The sequence below is a fragment of the Mustela putorius genome, unplaced genomic scaffold (genome assembly GCF_011764305.1).
Source record: "Mustela putorius furo isolate JIRA1106 unplaced genomic scaffold, ASM1176430v1.1 tig00000382_pilon_pilon_pilon, whole genome shotgun sequence".
Taxonomy (NCBI): Eukaryota; Metazoa; Chordata; class Mammalia; order Carnivora; family Mustelidae; genus Mustela; species Mustela putorius.
Window position 1 is genome coordinate 6,391,657 of NW_025421367.1, and position 22,176 is coordinate 6,413,832.

Genomic DNA, 22,176 nt, shown 5'->3' on the forward strand with positions numbered 1-22,176 from the left:
ACTTTGTATTGCATCCCAGGACCAATAACAAACTGAGTTACAAATTCTAACACAAAATTGACTGGAAATACTTTCGCTTACTATAAATGCTTTTCAGTGTTCTCTGTTTTCTTCAATTGAATTCCCTGTTATTTCATATTTCAAAATGTTGGTTAAAACACACTAAGACTCTTTTGTAATAGGTCTTCCATGGTTTGAAAATTTCCTGGACCAGATAAAAATTTTTCAACTTGATTATTGCTCAGATTTAAAATTATATTGCCTGTAACTTAATCTTTTCTTGTTTTTAGGTCTGGGTTGCTTAGCACTTTGGTTGGAGAGAAGTCTGTGACTCAAAGATGGGAGGTAGGCTTAATGAAAATACAAGTTTCATTCATAATTTGCAGTTAGATGGTATAAGTTATACAGTTGAAAGCACTTCAACAATCCATAAAATACATACATTTAAAAAAAAACTTTGTGTTCTTTTTAGGAAAAATAAAAATACAAAAAAAAAAAATAAAAATTTTTAAAGTGAACATAGTAGAAATAATGGTCCTGAAATGAATCTTTGTTGATCTTTCCCAAGAGAGGTGAAATCAGCAACTTCCAGTATTTGATGCATTTGAACACTTTGGCTGGCAGGTCGTATAATGATCTCATGCAGTATCCTGTCTTCCCCTGGATCCTTGCAGATTACGACTCAGAGGTAAATAAACATTTTGTGTAAGTGGAACACATCTTCAAAAAGTAATTAAGAAGTACTTAACTTGCTCAGATGTTTTACTTGGTTTATAATTTATAATTTAATTTATAATTTTTAAAATTTTAATCCCTCAACGGGCACTTGTTACAAGAAGATGAGAAGAGTTTTAGCTTGGACTTGTACAAAGTTTAAGTCATTGACCAATTTTTCAGATATTTATGCTTAAATACCTGTTTGGTTTTCTTAAGTGCTAGTTAATTTGTATCCCCTAGTGGGTGCCTCTGTGTACTCTACACTGCAGCTGGTTTCAGAAACACTAATTGAGTCATCACTGTTTAATTTGGATTACTGTCAGGTATGTAAGTGAGGGGCAGCGGTGCAGTAATGTTCTCACACTACAAACACCAATAGATAAAGATGAGTTCCAGGCTTTTGTGTCGAGTCCCCTGCCATGTCCTTGCCAAGACTGGGAAGGATTTTTCCCTTATTCCTCATCTCCAGCCTGGATTCTGAGTGTCTTCTGTGAATTCTTAATTTCCAAAGTAGTTAACAAGCTGCCATGTGCCTGTCTATAAAATACAGATAACCAGTAGGTACATAGCTTGGTTTTGGAGCCCCATTCTGCCAGTGGGACCTCAAACGTTTATAAATCACTGTCATCTGTTATAGCCACTGTACCTACATTGGCGAGAATGAAAGGCGTATAGTAATTTGGAATTGGATTTCATTTTGTATTTTAGGAGGTAGATCTTACTAATCCCAAGACATTTAGAAACCTGGCTAAGCCAATGGGTGCACAGACAGATGAACGATTAGCTCAATATAAGAAGCGGTATAAAGACTGGGAAGATCCTAATGGTAAGTAACTTTTCTTGTCATTGGACTTTGTGCCTCAGTTGCAAACATAAAGCCATTATTTAGTGGTCTGCCATCCCTGTATCTTTTCCTTTATCTTTGCTTATGTATCATTACATCTGTGTAAGTTATAAATTCACACATGTATACAGCTATCAGATTTTGCATGCCAACTGATGGCCATGCTTAGAAAACATGTTTTAGGTAGCTTATCAGGTACTGGCAGAAAACTGTCTGCTTTGTATAGGTCAGAAATTTCCCACTAGGTAGATAACCTACCTTTAGCTCTAATCCTATTTAACCCAGAAACTAGTTTCCTTAATTAAACTTTTAATTTTATTGAGAAACTTTTTGAAATCCTTTGCTTTAAAAAAAATAAAATAAAATAACAATGATAATAATAGTAACAACAAGAACAACCACCACCTCCTGAAACTACACTTCATTACTTATTATGTTTAGTGTTTTGATTTTGTGTTTTGTTTTAAAAGACGATTTGAGAAAGAGAGAACATGCATGCACAGGCGTGTGTGAGCTGGGGAGAGGCAGAGAGAGGGGAAGAGCATCTTAAACAGACTCCCCACCGAGCACAAAGCCCCATGCAGGGCTCCATCTCACAACCCGGAGATCACAACCTGAGCCATAAGCAAGATAACCAACTTCACCATGCAGGCCCCCTGTTATGTTTAATGTTTCTCATGTGTCTGCCCCCCACCACCCGCACCGAATGGGTGAAACAAAGGAGGAAAAAAAACTAAACTTAAGCCTAAAGGTATTCCCTGTGTGGACCCTTTTTTTCCTGCGAAGAAGAGTATATAATAACAATTACGTAATATTCATAGATAATAATTTAGAGTAATAGATCATTGCAAAGCCAGAACATCCTAAAAAGTAGCTATAAGTCAGTATCCTGCTTTAGTGGAAGGTAGTTTGCTGTTAAGGCTTACCTATTACACTAACCCTCAAAACGTGAATTCCTACATGTGCTAAATTTGTGAGGAAAGGCACTGAGTTATACTTAATTTGGATTACTGTCAGGTATGTAAGTGAGGGGCAGCGGTGCAGTAATGTTCTCACACTACAAACACCAATGCCAGTTGTGTTTAGTGTTACAGCAATCACAGGCATTAGCATTTTCAAGCCTATTAATACCAATTTTATTTTTCACATTTACTCTTTTGTTTTCAATTATGTTTTAATTTTTTTGAACAGGAGAAACTCCAGCCTACCACTATGGGACCCACTATTCATCTGCAATGATTGTGGCTTCGTACCTAGTAAGGATGGAGCCTTTCACACAGATATTCTTAAGGCTGCAGGTAAAACTCTAAATTTAGCATTTTTCTATTTTATTCAAGCCTCCTTTCTATTTAAAATTGGTGTGTGTGTGTGTGTGTGTGTGTGTTTTAATGTTGTTATCTTGCCTTACAAGAAGTCCTATGAAGTTTCAGTCACAAAAAATAGTGAAACATAATTCAAAATGACATTTCACTGTATCAGAATTGTTGAGTAAAACAAGAGCCAGGGTCCTTTAGTCAAAGAAGCAAATACCATGTGCTTTCCAGCCAGGTATATGGAATTCAGACTTACCTGGCTTAAATTAGCAACAAATGTTTTAAAAATATAGTCTAGCTCATTTGCTGTCTTCTTTATTATAACTGCTTTCCTCCACATTCTCTTTCATTTATTCAGCAAATATTTATTGAATATCTACTATGTACCAGACACTGTTCTAGGTACGTGGAAGATATCAATGAATAAAAACAAAAGCCCTACTTTGTACAACATACATACTTTAGTTGAGGGAAACAGACAAGAAAAACAACAAAGAAATACATCTTAAAGTGTTTTAGAATACAATACATGCTATCAGAACATACGGATCAGGGAAAGGGACTGGGAAGTACAGAGTACTAGTGGGTGGTAGAAAAGGGTGCAGTGCAGTTTGAAATAGAGCAGTCAGAGTAGGTCTCCTTGAAAAGTGGCAAGTGAGCAAAAATTTGGAGGGCATGAGGCAGTTACTCACGCAGCTATCTGGAGAAAGTGTGTTCCAGGCAGAGGGCCCCAAGCCAAGCAAGTGGCTGAGATGTTTTAGGATGAGCAAGGAGCCCACTGTGTCTGGAGCAGAGTAAGTGGAGGGGAAATTCAGAGGATGCCCTCAGACAGGTAACGAGTCAGATTGTGTCAGGTCTTGGCGGCGTAGTGCATGGACTTTGGTATTTTCCCGCGGTGAGCTTCAGTGTAAAGACAGATTCAGTGTGTCCACTGAAAACACAGCAACAGGGAGTTCGACTGAGGAAGGTATATCTGTGAGGCTGTGTAAGAAATCCCTTTTCTATTTGAATTTGTTACATATATCAAAAAGTTATATATAACTTTCTTAGTTTTTCTTTCTTTCTTAGTTTTTCACCTAATCCTTAACATTGTGAGCACTTGAATGTCATGTTAATTTATAAAATCAGTCTAATATATATATACACACATATATGTGTATATACACACACAACTTGAATATTTTCAACTGTAGATGGCTACATTAGAATCTTGGTTGGTTTTCTTTAAGAGAGCATCATGAAACTATGGAAGAATTCATGATTCATATTTCATATTCTTGCCCTCTCAATAAAAACTCATTTTTTAGTGACTTTTCAGAGTCTTTGTATTTAGGTTTCACTTTGATTACAAAATACATGTATTAAGCACTTTGTCAGAAACACCCCTAAAAGAATTCATTTTCTTTTTGTGATTATTTAAAATTTTGTGTGTTTGACATAGGATGGGGGAAAATGGAATTGTCACCAAATGTATTTACTTGGGTTTATCGAGCCCGTGAGCTTGACAGAAGCCATGAGGTGTGGCGATGGGGCTCTAACAGAGCAGTGCCTTCTTCCATCCACAGGGAGGCCACTTCGACCTGGCTGACCGGATGTTCCACAGTGTGCGCGAGGCCTGGTACTCAGCATCAAAGCACAACATGGCAGATGTAAAAGAACTTATCCCCGAATTTTTTTACTTACCAGAATTCCTGTTCAATTCCAACAACTTTGATCTAGGTATGTACAGCTGTGGTGCTGTCATCGGAACACTACCCTGGAAAGGACCAATAGAAATGTGACTTTCCTGAATAGTGTGTGCAGTACGCACAAACAAGGAAAGACTTCCTTGTGGTTTCAGCAGTTGTTATTTACTATAATTGGGTGTGTGGGAGTAAATATAAAAGGAAAAATACATTTATGCCCAAAATAACTGTTTCAAATGTGGAGTCTTGGGAAGATTTAAAAATTGACACAGATTGCATCTAATGCTCAGAATATTATGATTTCAATAAAAACAAAGGGGAGGTGAAAATTTATTTAAAAATCCTTATGGTTGAAATTAATAGCCAAAAATGATATATCCACATTTTTCGTGTATTGTTTTAATCTTACGTATTGCGGGAGGCATTTTCACATTGCATGCTGATATGTTTTAAAATTAGAGTTTTAGAATAACTTCAAGTTAATTTCTCTTTTTTTATCGTGTTAGGTTAGTATTATCTAGAAAAACAGAAACAAATCAATAGTCCTAAAAAGGAGAGAAATTTCGTCAGTACTCTGCTCTCTTTGTATAATCCAGCAGTTACAGGAAATAGATTTGATTTTGGCTGCAGTTTTTTGGAACATAGTTTGCTGATCTAGGTTTCTGAGTATTTCTTTTAAGACATATCAAAATTCCATTGTTTCCACTTCAGAATATTCCTGCCAGACTTTGTTCTATTTTTGTATATTTTTCATACTTCATATCATATTTAAGTGTTCAACATATAAATCATTTCTATACTACCTCAAAGTTTGTTAACAGAAAATTTAGAGAAGTGTTCATATCTGATACATCTGAGTGATTTTTCTTTCTAAAAATAGTTTTTTAAATAATTTTTGTTGCTTGTCCTTTGGCAGTTCTAACTTTGTGAAATTATAGCTCCAGAGCTAATCGGAAAGGTAGTAAGACTCTCTTAATAGCCCCAGCAAAAGACCTGAAATTGAGTCCAGTCCAGACCACTTACAAACTGAACTAAATTATCCAGTTTTATATAAATAAATTAAGAAAGAGTCATGTATTTTTGTCATGCTCATCTTCATAATAAATCATCTTCTTTCCATGAAATCACACACTTTAAAAAACACTATTCACATATAAGAGCTAAAAGTGTAAACAAAAAAAAAGCTAAAGCTATAAAACTCTTAGAAGAAAACATAGGGTTAAATCTTAATGATCTTTTATTTGCTGATGCCTTGTTAGGTAGGATATAACAGCACAAGCATTAACAACTGAAAAAAAATGACTTGGACTTGATCAAAATGTAAAACTTATACATCTAAGAGCATTATGAAGAAGGTGAAAAGAACACCTCCAGAAGGGAAGAAAATATTTGCAAGTGATGTATCTCATAATGGCCTAGTGTCCTGAAAATAACTCTTACAACTCAACAGCCAAAAGATAACCCAATTAAAAAATGGGCCACTGACCCAGGTAGACATTTCAGAGAAGTTATACAAATGGCTGTGAGAAGATGCTCAACATCATTAGTCATTAGGGAAATGCCAGTGAACATCATGTAGGTACCGCTTCACATCCACTGGGATGGCTGTAGTGAAAGCAAAAAAGCCACAACAACATAAAAGAGCAAGAGCCGATGAGGGTGTAGAGAGAGCAGAAACTTCATGCACTGCTGGTGGGAATGGGAGGTGGCTTAGCAGGTGTGGAAGACAGCTTAGCTTGGTGGTGTCTCAGAAGTTAAAACTGAAATCACCATATGACCCAGGAGTTCCACTCTGAGGTCTATATGCAAAAGAACTGAAGACAGGGACTCAAGCAGAGTACCTGTCCACACCCGTTCAGACCAGCATTATGTACAATAGCCAGGTGGTAGGAGCAGGCAGGCCACATGTCTGTCAGTGAATAAACAAATTGTGAAATGCACATACAGTGGAATGGTACTCCATGGAAAAGTGTGAATTACTGATACACACTATAACACAGATGAACCTCAGAAACATGATGCTAAGTTAAAGAAGACAGACACAAAAGATCATATAATGTATGATTCTCTTCCTATGGAATATCCTATATAGGTCAGTCTTATAAACAAAGAACACAGAGTGGTGGTTACCCAGGATGGGGGGAGCAGGCAGGAGGAATGGGGAGCCACTGCTTAATGGGTGCAAGACTGCCCTGTGGGGTGATGAAAATGTTTTAGGGCTAGATAGAGATGGTGGCCACACAAAATTATGAATGTACTAAATGCCACTGAATTGTTCACTTTAAAGTGGTTAACTTTATGTTAGGTAAATTTCACTTCAATTACTTAAAGAAAGAAAGAAAGAAAGAAAGAAAACCCCCAAAACAATGTTTACTATTTTTATTATCTTTAAGTGATATAAAACAAAGAGCACTTGGTTTTTTCCCTGGCTCTGGGATGAGTAACATTCCCCCCGGTCTTCTTTTTTTTTTTTTTTTTTTTTTAAGATTATTTATTTATTTGACAGACAGAAATCACAAGTAGGCAGAGAGGCAGACAGAGAGAGAGAGGAGGAAGCAGGCTCCCTGCCCAGCAGAGAGCCCGATGCGGGACTCGATCCCATGACCCTGAGATCATGACCTGAGCCGAAGGCAGAGGCTTAACCCCCTGAGCCACCCAGGTGCCCCCCCCCCGGTCTTCTTATCTTTATACCCTTGGATATGGATTTACATGGAAGAGAGCTGCAAAGTACCAGAATCAGACCAAGAGTATACTACAGAGTGTTCTCTTTAAATTTTAAAATTGCCGCTAGTGCAGGTGAAATAAAATGATACTGTTTAAATATTAGGGATGATTAGCACATTTTTTAAAAAGTAGATTATATGTCAAGTCTGGAAACTTGGGTGGAATTTCAAAGGGAGTGGATGCGGGGTATGAATGAGGGGGAGGGATGGTAATAACTCGATTGTTTTATTTTTTCTTAAGTCATATGGTAATTTTTCCAACCAAGTGAAGACATCACTTTAAACTGATTTTTATGTTTCTCACTTAATATCACTTTGTCAATAAACCATCAAATACCAGTGACAAGAACAAGATTGTTTCTGTGGGAAATATTTTTATTGGCCCTCACTTGAAACTGCCTTTGTGTTCTAGAATTTGAACAATTGTACTTCTCTGAAAATGTCTAATACAGCTGTTTACCTAACCAACTACTGTTGAACTAGTGAGTCAACATTATTATTCATAGAGTCATTTTTTTTTACATTGATCACCTGATTTATATCTGGGAAAGCTGTAGGCTAAAATTAACTTTTTGGCCTTTACTTCCAAAAAATGAAAAGATAGGACCTGTTTCCTGAGATGCCAGTCCCATTTAATATGTTTTGTGGTAGACAGGTTTTATAGCAAACACTTCCTTTAACATTTTTCACATTGTCTAGCTATGATTTTTAACAGTTTCCATGGAATAAATATCACGTGGTATGCATTTTTTGTTTCTGCCAGGTAGCCCCATAGTTTTTCCAGATTTTTTTTTTTTTCAGTTAAATGATGTACTAACAGCAGAAGCTTACATTTCAGGTTTTATTTTTTTTAATGAGAATCCTTACAGCAAAATATATGTCATTTCTACAGAGCTCTCTCAAGAGTTTAAGAATCAGAAATAGGAAATACCACATGTGTTGCATATATTTCCAGAAGACTGGTATTTTTATTTCCTCTTTAGCAAAAGAACACTCAAACTCCTCAGTGACTGAGTAGTTAGGTATTCCTTCAGTAACCTCTTCCATGTGAGATGCAAAATTTTGTCAAAACATTAAGAGAAGAAATTCAGTACTGGTTTACTGCTGATGACTCACCAAGCTCTAAGCATTCAGGAAAAGCCCAAATAATGGAAGATTTAAGAGAAATTGCTAATGATCTTCCAAATGCGGAGTCCTGAGGGGATAGAATTTGAGCAGTTTTTACAAACTCAAAACAGTAGGTTCATTAAATGTTTCGTTAAAAAGGAGTCCTGCAGTCAGTTAAATTTCAGGAATATTGTGTCTAATATCCCTCCTGGAGAGGCACTCTGCCTCTGAAGAATCTTACAGGAAGAAACATGTTTAACTTTGCATAACTCAGCATTTTCTGAAGTCATTTGACAGGGTGGGTCCCTCAGATTTGCTAATGCTTAATAATCTCTCTGAGGGAATTCTCTAAGAAGCAGACCTAGGGAAATAGCCGAGTAGCTGATCTCAGGGTCCTTTCTGATGGTAAAGTTTCATAGTTCTGGTAATGAATTTAACCCACTATTTCTGTGTTACTTTAATATAAAGTTACTGTTTCTTTATTTACCATCTTACTTAACTTTATTTACCATCTTTCATTGTCTTTTTAATTTATCTAATTGCACAGGCTGTAAACAAAATGGCACTAAGCTGGGAGATGTTATCCTTCCACCGTGGGCAAAAGGGGACCCACGGGAATTCATCCGAGTCCACCGTGAGGTAATGGGAGCATCCTTTGTGGTTGAATTTGGATTTCAGTGGGTTGTTGATCACAGTACAAAGAGAGGGCCTTGAGCAAGATACCACCCATTTATTCAAATTACAGATATTGTTCTTACAATTTTTAGTTATTTCAGTTCCTTATGATCACTGGCCAATTCCTTTTGCTTTCTGAACAAGTAGTAAAAGTCAGCCTATGACTGAATGTGTGTTTTTGAAATTACAGGCTTTGGAATGTGATTACGTGAGTGCCCATCTGCATGAGTGGATTGACTTAATCTTTGGCTATAAACAGCAAGGCCCTGCCGCAGTAGAAGCTGTAAATGTCTTCCACCATCTTTTTTATGAGGGTCAAGTGGACATCTACAACATAAATGACCCACTGAAGGAGACAGCCACTATAGGGTTCATTAATAACTTTGGTCAGATCCCTAAACAGGTATGGATATTCTTATCATTGATGCTCTCAGTTTCATTTTTTAAGCTCTAGTATTGCTGTAAATGAAGAATGACCATATAGCAAGTTTAGGCTAAGTTTTTATTGAAGAGCCCTGCCACCTAATAGGTTCAGTAGCTTCCACGATTATTGTTTTCTCCTCCTGTTTTGCAGGCTAGGTAAATAGAAATGTTGTTCAGAGAATTTCCCCTCAGACGAGTACAGGGAGTGCTTTCCTATATCTGCCCAAGACCTGCAATCAGGGAAGAAGATGGGGTCTGGGGGTCTACAGCACACAGGATGGGGTTCCATTCCAAGACCAGCAGGAAGCCAGTGCTGACACTGAGCAATGAAAGGCATGGTCATATTTAGACTTTATTATTTATTTATTTATTTATTTTAAGAATTTGTTTTTAAGTAATCTCTACACCAGTGTGGGGCTTGAGCTTACAACCCCGAGATCAAGAGTCACATGCTCTACCGACTAAGCCAACCAGGTGCCTCCATATTTAGACTTTTTTTGTTGTTGTTTTTTAGGTTTTATTTACTTATTTGACAGAGAATGAGAGAGACAGAGAAAAGAAAAAACACAAGGCAGGGGAGAGGCAGAGGGAGAGGGAGAAGCAGACTCCTCACTGAGCAGGGAGCCCGACATGACACAGGACTCCTCCCAGCACCCTGGGATCATGACCTGAGCCAAAGGCCAATGCTTAATTGACTGAGCCACTGAGGGATCCCCATACTTAGACTTGAAAGATCATTCTGTCTATGTACATTAACTAGAATTAAAATAAAAACTGAAAAATAAAGATCATTCTGTTCATAGTCTCATACACATGCCTACACTCTAGGGGAACCAAGTTAGGAGCAGAATATCACCTCGGAAGCTCTTAGTGACAGTGGAGGGGACAGACAACAGTGATCTGGATTAGATTAGTGATGCAGGTGTGATGAGTGCTCTCGTAGGAGGGTGCTTGTGTGGGTGTGCCAAGAACCAGCCCATGACTGGCTGCTCTGACCACTGTCTGGAACCCAAACAGGAAGACCGAGAGCATGGCCACCCGGCACCCACATGCAGTAGATCCCTCACCTTCACGGTGAGCACAGCCCTGTTAAGAGACTTCATGCGCCGGGCACACCAGGATGGGGTGATGCACGAGGAGGAGCCAACCCCGAAGGAAAGGCACTCTCTGCTGGCCTTTCAAACTACCTGCCTTTCCCAGGTGCCCCAGGTCTACACTTTGGCCTCCCCGTCCTTCTCTGTTCCTGCCCCAGATACCTCTCTTGGACTCCCTTTTTGTACATTAACCAACTTAGAGGTTTCCAGGGTCGATGTTTGGGAACAATCAGAACAATGGCCTTTCTCTGGATGACAGATAGCAGGAGAGCCTATAACTGCACCGTTCACAGTGCAGTCTGATCTACCAACCGAGTAACTGTGTTTACTTTGGAGGGGTGGTGCAGAGGGAGAAGGAGAGCCCAAGCAGGCTGCATACCCAGCCCGACGCAGGGCTCGATCCCATAACCCTGAGACCAAGGCCTGAGCCAAAACCAAGAGTCGGACGCTAACTGACAGAGCCACCCAGGCACCCCAGAATTGTGTTTGCTTTTAAACTTGAATGCTTATTGATAAACTCCAATCCCAGCTGAAGAATTGTAGTTAAGCCTTTCCTTTTTTCTGAGGGTTACAAGCACAGGAACTGTTTCATACCCTCTGAGAAATATTCTGACCAGAAAAATCAAGACACATGCACTGTCACAGATTTTAGTCCCACTTTTGAGTTTAAGAGGCAGACTTAAACTCTGAGCCTGGGAACTATAGTTCGAGAGACTGATAGAGTCCTTCAAAGTATGCCGTCCTAGAAAATCTAGGTCTAACGGTCAGCATATCCATACATTGTTATAAACCCTGGCCTGGTGAGGTGTTTTATCCTTAGGTCCTCTTAAAAGTTCTTCAACAGGAGCTCAGTCGGTGGCTCAGTTAGTTAAGTGTTGGCTTTGGCTCAGGTCATTGTCCCGGGGTTCTGGGATCGAGTCCTGCATCAGGCTCCCTGCTTGGCGGAGAGCCTGCTTCTTCCTCTCCCTCTGCCTGCTGCCCCGCATACTTGTGCTTGTTCTGTCTCTCTGTCAAATGAATAAATAAAATCCTAAAGAAAAAGAATTTATTAAGGTGATATCTGTATAAAAAAAGTTTTTCAGCAAATGTCCATTCATGAACATGCTTTAAAGTAGGGGAGTCCTTTTATACAACTGTAGAGTCTGTGTCATTTAGAGAAAATAACAGAACCCTGAAACATGTAGACAGGAACGAGGGGTTTAAATGTTTGGGTGCCTAAAATGTCTTCTCTTTACAAAGCATTTTTTCTTCTGGAAATCCAGAATGTCGCATTCATAAAGTATGAAGGTTTTCTAGTCATTTTAAGTCTCATTTTATCTAAGATTGTCCAAATATCTTCCTCAGATAACAGTTTTCTAACAGAAATGGCTCTGTACCTATTTCGAAGATCTACAGTATTTAAAAAATAGTCACCTTAAATGACTATTTTCTTTTTTTTCCCCTTACACCACTGCAAAGTAAAAAGAAGACATTCATACTTTCAACAAATTAGTAGCATCTAAAAGACACCTAAATGATGTCACATAAAGAAAGGCCGTGTTGCCAGAAATAACTCAAAGAGAATGTCACTCTGCCCTCAGTGGTACAGAATGGTGTCTGACTATAAAGAACTGGTTACTTTTTAAAATTATTGGAAAGTAATGGTTGGTCAACTATAGTTTGAGATTTACTCCTGAAAAGTCAGGAGATCAGAAGAGCATTGAGCATGGTGGTAACCCAGGTTTTCATGGTCCCACCCCTGCTTACTAAGATGGGAAATGTCCAGTATCCTTCTGAGTCTCCTTAAAAGTTCTTTCCTTAAATGGGAAAGGTGATGATGTTGTCCTTAGTGGTCATTGTGAAGTGTAAGTGAAATAAAAACATAATACTTGGCATGTAAAAGGGTTCAATAAATGTTAGCTTTCATTGTAAAACGTGTCTTCCTCTCTCATCCCAGTTATTTAAGAAACCTCACCCTCCAAAGCGAGTGAGGAGCCGACTGAATGGAGACAGTACGGGTGCCTCTGCTCCCCTGGGGTCTACAAGTGACAAGATCTTTTTCCATCACCTGGACAACTTGAGGCCTTCTCTAACACCTGTAAAAGGTGAGGTGACAGGAAGTCAGCCTTTGCTTCATGATTCTATGGGAGTAGTTAATAGTCACACATGTGATTAGCCTAACACATGTGCCTGAAAACATTAGTGTCGGTTATAATGAGTGCTATACTTTTTATGATAAATCACCAAATACTTGTTAGATTTTCTCCTTTTCCTTTTTTTTTTTTTTTTTTTTTTTTGGTTTGGGTTTTTTTGGTCTGTTGGATTTTTTCATCAAAAAGAACCAAACAGATTTCTCCTCCCTGCTAAGATAGCGAAAACTCGAATAGACCAAATCTTGTAGCTCAGCCTTATATTATATATGCAGAAAAGCCTTTGTAATCTTCATTTATATGTGTTCTGCCAATTTAGAAATAGCAGTTGAAAGACTGCATTTTTAATATGCGAACTTAAAGTATCTGTCTTTTATCTAATATGATTATGAGTTATCTAAAAGTACCTTCTCAGGACGCCTGGTTGGCTCAGTCCATTAAGCGTCTGCCTTCAGCTCAGGTCATCACGATCCCAGGGTCCTAGTTGAATCAGGCTCCCTGCTCAGTGGGGAGCCTGATTCTCTACCTCCTTCTGCCCCCCACCCACTCACGCTCTCCCTCTCTCCCTGTTTCTCTTTCACTCTCTCCCAAATAAGTGAATACAATCTTAAATAAGCAACAAAATGCTTTTCCAAGTGTATATTTTTCTTAAAGTGAACAAAGGTTTTTGTAGAGTCTTGAGGTTGCCACTGTTAAATCTAAACATTGGAGTGTCAACGTCTGGTTAATTAATAGGCTGCCAGCTCTGAGCCATGTTGCCTCATGACATGGACCGGCCTGTGCCAGCTGCACTCAGCGCCAGTGATGGTCATGGAGCACTGGTGTGCTCAGCAGAGAGTCGGACCACTTGGGGGATGGCATGTCCTTCCTTCAGGAAGTCTTAGGCTGGATCTCATGTGGGAAGTGCTGCAGGCCCAGATTGGTTGAAGGTCTGTGTACAGATTCTGGAGAGCATCCCAGATTACTTTGTTCAGTCCCGATGGTCAAGAAGACAGGCCAACTGCTAGGAGCCAACCCCAGGGGGGTCAAGAGACAGGAAGGCCGGAAGGAAGCCCTGCAGAACACCTGTCAGGGTCAATGTCCATCATGCAGAAGCCAGCCTCTCCCTCTAAGGTCATTTTGTCCTAATGTATGTGTTAGGAGGCTTGATTCATAGGAATATTTGAGGTGACGGCCTCTGTAGGATCATGAGGTTCATTTTCCTTGTCCCTATTCTGATCTGTTGATTTGTTTTTTACAGAACTTAAGGAGCCTGTGGGCCAAATAGTGTGCACAGATAAAGGCATTCTTGCAGTAGAACAGAATAAGGTTCTTATCCCACCAACCTGGAACAAAACTTTCGCTTGGGGCTATGCCGATCTGAGCTGCAGGCTGGGAACCTATGAGTCAGACAAGGTTTGCATTGTTTCTTGCTCACTCGTTTAATCTTGCTCTTCTGTGGTTTGGATATCCTGCTTGAAAGGGGTGGGAAGAGCCCAGGCCAACGGCTAGTCACCTGCTCCTCCAGGGCCCAGAGGAAGGGAAAGCTTCACAGCATGAGATCAGGTTAAAGGAGCTAGTGGACAAGGTGGGTTTCCTACAGAACAAGCTGCTTTTGAAAAGTTGTGTACAGAGTTCTAACAGTTTCCCTCCCCCACAAAGAGTTCCTCCAAGAGGTCCTTAGCCAGCCAGGTAGTCAACATTTTTGACCACTACAAGAGCCTCTTTATGGTGAATCACTGAAAGCCCACTTACTGCTTCAGTAAGCTTAAGTGGCAGATGGAAAACCCATCAGCCCATCACCCAAGTGGCAGCAGCCTCTGTGTGGAGTCCCACATCAGCTCTTGAGAGGCCCTGGGTTGTGCCCGTCTGGTGCTCTGTGCTTGCCCTCTACTGGTCCCCTCCTGATGGCGGGCAGGATCTAGTTTGCGCAAGTCTGTGCATTGCGCTGTGACACAACCCTGTGTAGTTAACCTCATTAAACGGCAGCCCTCCTGATTCCCGCTTACCTCTAACTGGATACAGCAAACACATCCTTCTACCAGATTCTCCCCTGGATCATAGACAGCATCATAGTCGGAACATCATTTTCTAGGACTGGAGAAGCTGGAGACACCCACTAGGAGCAAAGTCCTTGTCATTATGGTTTCTCACAGCAGCTGTAGTTAGGAGGCCGTAGGGTTCAGGGTTCATGGCAGAGCCTCAGTGGAAATGCTGCAGAGTGAATCCAGCCCGGAGTGTACATGCATTTGCCTGTGAGGTGCCTGCCTGGGGGCTCTCCTTCACTCAGTGTGCTCACTGGGATCCAGAAGCTGATAGTACTTGATGGCACATGTGTCTCACGTCTTGTTTTATTTTACAGGTGGTGACTGTATACGAATGTTTGTCTGAATGGGGCCAGATTCTCTGTGCAATCTGCCCCAACCCCAAGCTGGTCATCACAGGTGGAACAAGCACAGTTGTGTGTGTCTGGGAGATGGGCACCTCGAAAGAAAAGGCTAAGACCCTCACTCTCAAACAGGTAACAGAATAAACGGAAGATCGACATACCCATCCTGGCAGCCTGCACTCTAGAGAAGCCTACAAAGCTTCTTTAATTCCAAGGTGCTTCAGATATAATGGACAAAATTAAAAAAAATAATGTTCTTTTGCTAGAAATGGGTCTTTAAATAAAGGAAATGAAATCAGGCAGTACTATTTCTAAAAATGATCTAAGCTGGTCCTTTCTTAAAATCTGAAGCAAGCTGTCTTTAGGTAATATATTATTTAATATGGGGAGCTTGGGGGCTCAGTCAATTGAGCATTTTTTTTAATTTTTTTTAAAAGATTTTTATTTATTTATTTGACAGAGAGAGAACGCAAGTAGGCAGAGGCAGGTAGAGAGAAAGAGGGAAGCAGGCTCCTTGCTGAGCAGAGAGTCTGATTCGGGACTCCATCCCAGGACCCTGGGATCATGACCTGAGCTGAAGGCAGAGGCTTAACCCACTGAGCCACCCAGGCACCCGAAAGTTAGATTTTTGACTGCGTCAGGAGTCGGTACCCCTAACCTCCATGTTGTTCAGAGTCAGCTGTGTTGCCCGTAAATTGGATTTTTCTAATCAAAATTATGTTTGCTATTGATTAATATTATTTTCCTTCTGGGCAATTTCCATTCAGCCAAACCAGTAACTCTTTGATTCTTTATCTCTTTCCTCGTTTATCATTTGATTACTTATTATCTACTTTCACAAAATTTTATCTAAAGCAAATACCGTTTATAATTAGGCCATCCTTTTTTTAACATTTGATTTGTGAGTGAATTTGCTATAAAGTTTTTTTGATGCAATATACATCTAAGTGTATAAGACAAATTTGAGAAGCAGTGTAACAATATCTGTCATTTATTGAGCACTTACTAAGTTCAGAGCACTATGCTAGGAGTTTAAAAATGTAAAACTCCAGTCCTCACAATTCTGCAGGGCAGTTGATAAACCCTGTTGATTCCTGGAAATACCACCACTTGAAGAGATTCAGACACATGCCCCAGTCACATTTAGTGTAGAGCCAGGATGTGAATTCAGTTCTGTGGGACTCTAAGGCTATTTTCAAACCAAATTTAGACAGTGGTGTCTTAAATGTCTGTGGAAGGGATGGAACCCCTTGCATTTACACCACTGGTCATGTGTATCAGCCAGAAACGTCAGTGGTTGCTGAGTCTAAAAATGGGCCACATAAAAAGATAGTGTTGATATGAGCAAATGCAGGGTTCACATTGTAGTTTGCTGATCCAAACTCTCTGGCTCACAATATTTTCCATTTAGAAAATGGACTTTGAAGCTAGTGTCCCAGCCAGTAAGCCCTCAGGAAAAGTCACTTCTTATTTAAAACAGCCTTCTGGGGTTTACTAAGCCTACAGAAAGGATTTATATATGACCAAAAATTGTAAGCCAACTCATTATTTAAGTAGTTAAATACTCAAGAACTTTTTTTTTAAGATTGTATTCATTTATTTGAGAGAGAGACAGAGTGAGAACACAGGCAGGGTGAGGGGCAGAGGGAGAGGAAGAAGCAGCGTCCCCACTGAGCAAGGAGCCCCTTATAGGCCTCGATCCCCGGACAGTGGGATCATGACCTGAGCCGAGAGCAGATGCTTAACCGACTGAGCCACCCAGGTACCCCAATACTCAGGAGCTCTTAACAGTAATCTGAATCTTCTCTGAAATGCTTGTTCTCCCACATTGCCATTTCGCTGGGTCCTGTTTCTCTTCATGTTCTAGCAAAAGACAGAAGTTCCTGTTCTAGTCTGAACAGATCTCTTGGGCACAGATGTGTCCAGGTTAGTAGCAGGAGCTCAGCACACTTCCCTTCATCTTGCTAGGACCATGTACCATCACCATGCAGGCCTCACTGTGTGTGCATTTTTTTAAAGATCCATCCAGTTTTAGTTCCTTTGATGAACAGGAGACAGTGGCAGAAAAGAATCAATGCCCAGTTTAAATGCTGTCCTTTGCGGGGGCCATAGCTAATGCATTTCCATGTAGAAATGAGAGGAAGAAACACTAACTGAGTTGCAGCTGCTATTCTCCCTTCTAAGATTCTAATCCAGGTCTGGGAAAGAAGTGATGTAAAAAGGGAGGTCAGAGCCTCCAGAGTCCCCCAGACTTCTCTGTTCCCCTGGCAGGTTGAGGCATGTATAGTCGGTAAAGAAGGAAGACATGGCAGACACTGCTACTGCCAGCACACGCTCCCTTCACTCCTAGTACATCCAGGACCTTCTGGAGCCCCTCAAGGAGCACAGTCATGGTGATCAGCCTCGTATTTTTCTGTTCTACTTCATAGGCCTTACTTGGCCACACGGACACTGTCACCTGTGCCACAGCATCATTGGCCTATCACATAATTGTCAGCGGGTCCCGTGACCGAACCTGCATCATTTGGGATTTGAACAAACTGTCCTTCCTAACCCAGCTCCGAGGCCATCGAGCTCCAGTTTCTGCTCTTTGTATCAATGAGTTAACAGTAAGTATTCAATTGCCCACTTGGTTTATGGTTGGGAAGACAAGTATTTCTGGCTAATATAAACAATAAATGACTCTGTTTTCTATGTTGATAGACACTCATTTCATAAATGCTACTACATGTTTTTTGATTTATGCAAAAAGAAAATGGATATTAAAGTTTGTAACTCAAATACCTTAAAATACATTTACTGCTGCATACCTTAAAGAGCAAGATTTGGTTAAAAACTATGTTCTAGAATAGGCTTTTTTTTTTAAATAAGGAATTTGTTGGATCTATTAAGAATGTTAAAATTGTGGGACACCTGGGTGGCTCAGGGGGTTAAGCCTCTGCCTTCAGCTCAGGTCATGATCTGAGGGTCCTGGGATCCAGCCCTGCATCAGGCTTTCTGCTCAGCAGAGAGCCAGCTTCCCCCCTCTCTCTGCCTGCCTCTCTGCCTACTTGTGATGTCTCTCTCTCTGTCAAATAAATAAATAAAATCCTTAAAAAAAAAAAAGAATGTTAAAATTATGTTGAAATTTTTATGAAATACATTCAGATTCTTTATTTACTATGTAAGGTAAAAAGAGTAACATTTGGGTAACCAAATGAGCAGAATTGTTATAGGACTATTTTGCAAAGTTAATCCCAAGCTTACTGAAGAATATTATCTCTTCTCAAAAATAAATATTTTATATATAAATAAGTGAGTCAGCATAAAATAAATGCACAGGCCTGGGATTCCCCCCATGGAGACCACACCCACCTGAGGTGGGGTGAGGAGAGGAGAGTCATTGCTGAGCTGTGTGCGGAAGCAGGAGAAGCTAGGTGTAGGTTATACAAATACTAAGGTCCCTGTGTCTGCAGGACAGGTTACCACGTCCGTATGTGGGTGATGCCCACGGATGCAAATCAGTCTTGTAGATTGACCAGAACTCCCCAGCCTCACTGCTTTTTCGCTCTGCATACTCATTCCCTCCCTGACCCTTAGCTCTTTCCTGGGGTCCTCTTGTGTCATCCCTCATAGCCACATCATATCATCACCCACACAGACAGCTTTCCTTTGGAGGAACGTAACATCATTAATTTCTGCCAGAAGGTACCGAGTAGTATGCTTTTAGTCAGTACCTTGTAGTCTGTCAAAGAAGGAAAAAGAAATTTAGTTGTAGTGAATGGCACGTAGAGTATCTGATAATAATAAGAGTGGTTAGACCAGGCAAAGAAGGGGGAGTATGCAGGGGTAAAAATCAAATTCATTTTTTGGTATATCTGAAAAGTTTGAGATGCTTTTACAACAGCATCTTGGGTTGGTTCTACAAACACATGTCCCTAAGACCTGGCCAGGTTCCTCTGAATCAAATGCTTTATGGCACAGTTTTGAGCACTTTGTTTTAGAGTCGTTTTTCACTTAAATGCTGAGAATTTCATTTGTAGTTGGTCATTATTCATGAAGTTATTCTGCAGTGGATTGCACTAGTTGCAGCAGACAACACCGATGTGTTTGATTTTTCCCTTTTACAGTGCTTTTGTATCTCTTAATAATGCATGAAAAGATTTCTATTTCTGTCATATTTTTGCAGCCAGTATCAAGTGTGCTTATTTCAGTCAGCGTTTGGGGCATCAGCGACCTTGTGGCTGCCCTTTAGCTCCTCCTATATTTGGTGCCTGTAGCTGCAGGATTTGCTCTAATGCTCTCTCATTGAGGCACCCTGGAGCGCTGCGTCTCTCGCAGGGCAGAATAGAGCAGCGGCCTCTCCTCCATGAGGCCATTAATTACAGCACAGCTGCTCAAACTCACTGTACGACGTGGTTCAGTGGCTGAATCCCAGGTCGACATAGCAGTGCTTGGCTAAGTAACACTTTTGTCTGGGCTTTGGTTTAGTTCTTGCCATTGTGGTAGAAGGACAGAGGGAAGAAGAGAACAGTAACAAGACCAGCACAGGGTGGTTTGGGAAAGCCCCAAGCCTCCTTATCTTGCCATCCTTGGCTCCCCCTTCCCTTCTTCCTTGAGTTGATGCTTCTGTTTAGCTTCTAGTTTCTCCCTGCTTTGGATGGCTGTCTTCCTATTTCTGTAGGTCCCCATGTGCCTGAGGACTGTACTGAGATTCCCCAGGGCATTTCTGGAGTTAGTGCCTAGCATCAGTGACATCCAGGCTGCCTTGGGGATAAGAAAAGCAGCATGGTGTGGTACATAAGCTTCGGGGCCAGAAAGGGCTGGATTCAAATAGCTAACCTCCTAGGTGTTGACAGGATGAAATGGAATGTCAGAAGTGTCCTCTACTCGAACTGACACACAGTAGATGCTCTGGAAATGTCTACATTCCTGTAGCAGGAGTGGGCGGGATTCTCACCAGGTTGGGTAGAGCCCTGCCTGTTTGAGTTTTAGGGAAGAACTTGTTCTTTTCTATCTTTGGAGCTTACGAACACCTGAGGTAACAGCTTAGGGAGTCTGCAGGTTTATCCAGTTGGCCAAGAAGTGACCTATATTCTAATTTTCTTTTTTTCCTCATCTCCTCCCCTTATTATGAATACAAACTATAAAGTGGGATGCTACAGTGCTGCCAACATTTCATCGTTATTTATTGAAAAGGGAGATAAAACTGTATCTAGACTGAGAGATTTCTCTTCTACCTTATGCTGTTGGTGATTGGGCTCATTTTGTAAAATTCAGCAGAGGTGGATTCCTGGTTCTAAATGAAAGATAGAAATGGGTTTTTGTATACAAAGCGAGGCATGAGAGTAGTGCCTCACTCTTTAGGTCATAGGCAGCTTTCCCCGGAGTAAAGCACGATACAGCAGTGTGCTGGGGCATATGCTGAGAGCGGGGACGGGTTCCAACCTGTGTCTGCATGTGAGACCACCCCAGCCACAGCATCCGCTCCCCCATGAATTCTTTAAGAGGCCTCTTCGTTTGGTGTGTTTTTAGGTCAGCAAGCACTTCCAGGTTACCTCAGAAATTCCGAGCCACCAGTTGAAGAACTTAAAAGGTTTTTTTGAGAGCTAGGCCAAAGGTTGACTTTGCTTCTGAAACCAGAATGTGCTATGCAGGGAGCAAAGAGAGTGAAGAGGCTGTTTTACTTTCTCAGGGGGACATCGTGTCCTGTGCTGGCACATACATCCATGTGTGGAGCATCAATGGGAACCCGATTGTGAGCGTGAACACGTTCACAGGCAGGAGCCAGCAGATTGTCTGCTGCTGCGTGTCGGAGATGAACGAGTGGGACACACAGAACGTCATAGTAACGGGACACTCAGATGGCGTGGTCCGAGTAAGTTCTCTATAAGGAAATGTGCTAGGCGCTCACCGACCTGATTACCTGAGACCCATGGAGCTGTCCACGGTGAAAGATACCTGAACAGGTGGTGGTGGTAGTGAGCAAACTCTTGCTCAGATTCAAATGAGCCACAGGCGCTGGTGTTCTCTGACAAGGGGAACATCGGTGACTCGGCCCCTTTCTTTACTGCTGAGTAAATCTGTTAGTGCCACTCACCACTGGACAGCTTCACCCAAGGTCACTTAAACATGACTTCCATGTCACCATAGATTGCTAAAAATGGAAATTGCAGAAGTATTGGCTTTTCGGCCTCTCAAATGGCTTCTTGGGGAAAACAGGGAGTCTCTTGTCTATAGAGAATCACAGCTGGGAAATCCTTTCCAGGGACCACGTTGTCCAGTCCCTTTCCCTGGCTTCACCTGAATCCTAGTTTATCCCCTTCGTAGTTTTCTTTGTGTTGGGCGTCTGCGGGCAATAGAACCCACGGATTATTTACCTTCACAGTCTCTTCAAATACTTGGGTCTCTCAGGAGATTTTCCTTCATGTCTATTTTCTTGAGCTGTGCTCTTTGTAAAAGCAGAGAGCAGCTGATTGGTGCCCTATCATCACACTGGCTGAGCAAAGATGAGGTTCTCAGCCCCCCACACACACACCCTGCACCTCAGACAATAGGCACACCTTGACGTCTGCTGTCTCCAGAGCCCTGTTTCAGAGAACTCCATTCATGAGGCATTTAGGGGATAGCTCCACACTCAAATGCGTTTGGGGATCCTGCTTACTGTATGCCTTCATTGTGCAAGGCTCTTGGGTTGAACTAAGTGTTCAACCAGTAAGTTGAACCATGTTGTTCCAACTTACTTGACCACAATTTTTTTCCCTCCACCATGAAATACCCATCAACATCTCAAGGAAACCAGTTCGGGAGCATAGTTCTCTCCCAAGTTTTCAAGAGGGAAATTTAATTAGACATAAGACATAGACATAGGAGAACCTGTTTAACCCCAAGAGATCATCTTCATCCAGTCACATGTAAATTGTTTCTTTAAGCTGCTTAATTTTTTTATTTTCATACTTACTTAAATTCAGTTTTGGAGAATGGAATTTTTGCAAGTTCCTGAGACACCAGCTCCTGAACCTGTTGAAGTCCTAGAAATGCAGGAAGACTGTCCAGAAACACAAATAGGTATTGGATACTTTCTAATTATGCTATAGTTTTCATATTTCTTGTTTGTTT

At 41.0% G+C, this 22,176-nt stretch overlaps 1 protein-coding gene across 5 annotated transcripts in view; it reads left to right on the forward strand.

Moving 5' to 3' along the window:
- Nucleotides 1-22,176, forward strand: part of WDFY3 (WD repeat and FYVE domain containing 3) — a 182,621-nt gene that overhangs the window by 149,904 nt on the left and 10,541 nt on the right. For all 5 annotated transcript variants that reach the window (XM_004779357.3, XM_004779359.3, XM_045079408.1 and 2 more), the window contains 13 exons: nucleotides 291-345; nucleotides 569-688; nucleotides 1,426-1,543; nucleotides 2,753-2,859; nucleotides 4,440-4,593; nucleotides 8,937-9,028; nucleotides 9,255-9,467; nucleotides 12,518-12,665; nucleotides 13,951-14,105; nucleotides 15,052-15,210; nucleotides 17,508-17,687; nucleotides 20,753-20,935; nucleotides 22,029-22,125. In XM_004779357.3, coding sequence (XP_004779414.2) covers nucleotides 291-345; nucleotides 569-688; nucleotides 1,426-1,543; nucleotides 2,753-2,859; nucleotides 4,440-4,593; nucleotides 8,937-9,028; nucleotides 9,255-9,467; nucleotides 12,518-12,665; nucleotides 13,951-14,105; nucleotides 15,052-15,210; nucleotides 17,508-17,687; nucleotides 20,753-20,935; nucleotides 22,029-22,125 — 1,781 coding nt within the window. The remainder of the gene's footprint in view (nucleotides 1-290; nucleotides 346-568; nucleotides 689-1,425; nucleotides 1,544-2,752; nucleotides 2,860-4,439; nucleotides 4,594-8,936; nucleotides 9,029-9,254; nucleotides 9,468-12,517; nucleotides 12,666-13,950; nucleotides 14,106-15,051; nucleotides 15,211-17,507; nucleotides 17,688-20,752; nucleotides 20,936-22,028; nucleotides 22,126-22,176) is intronic.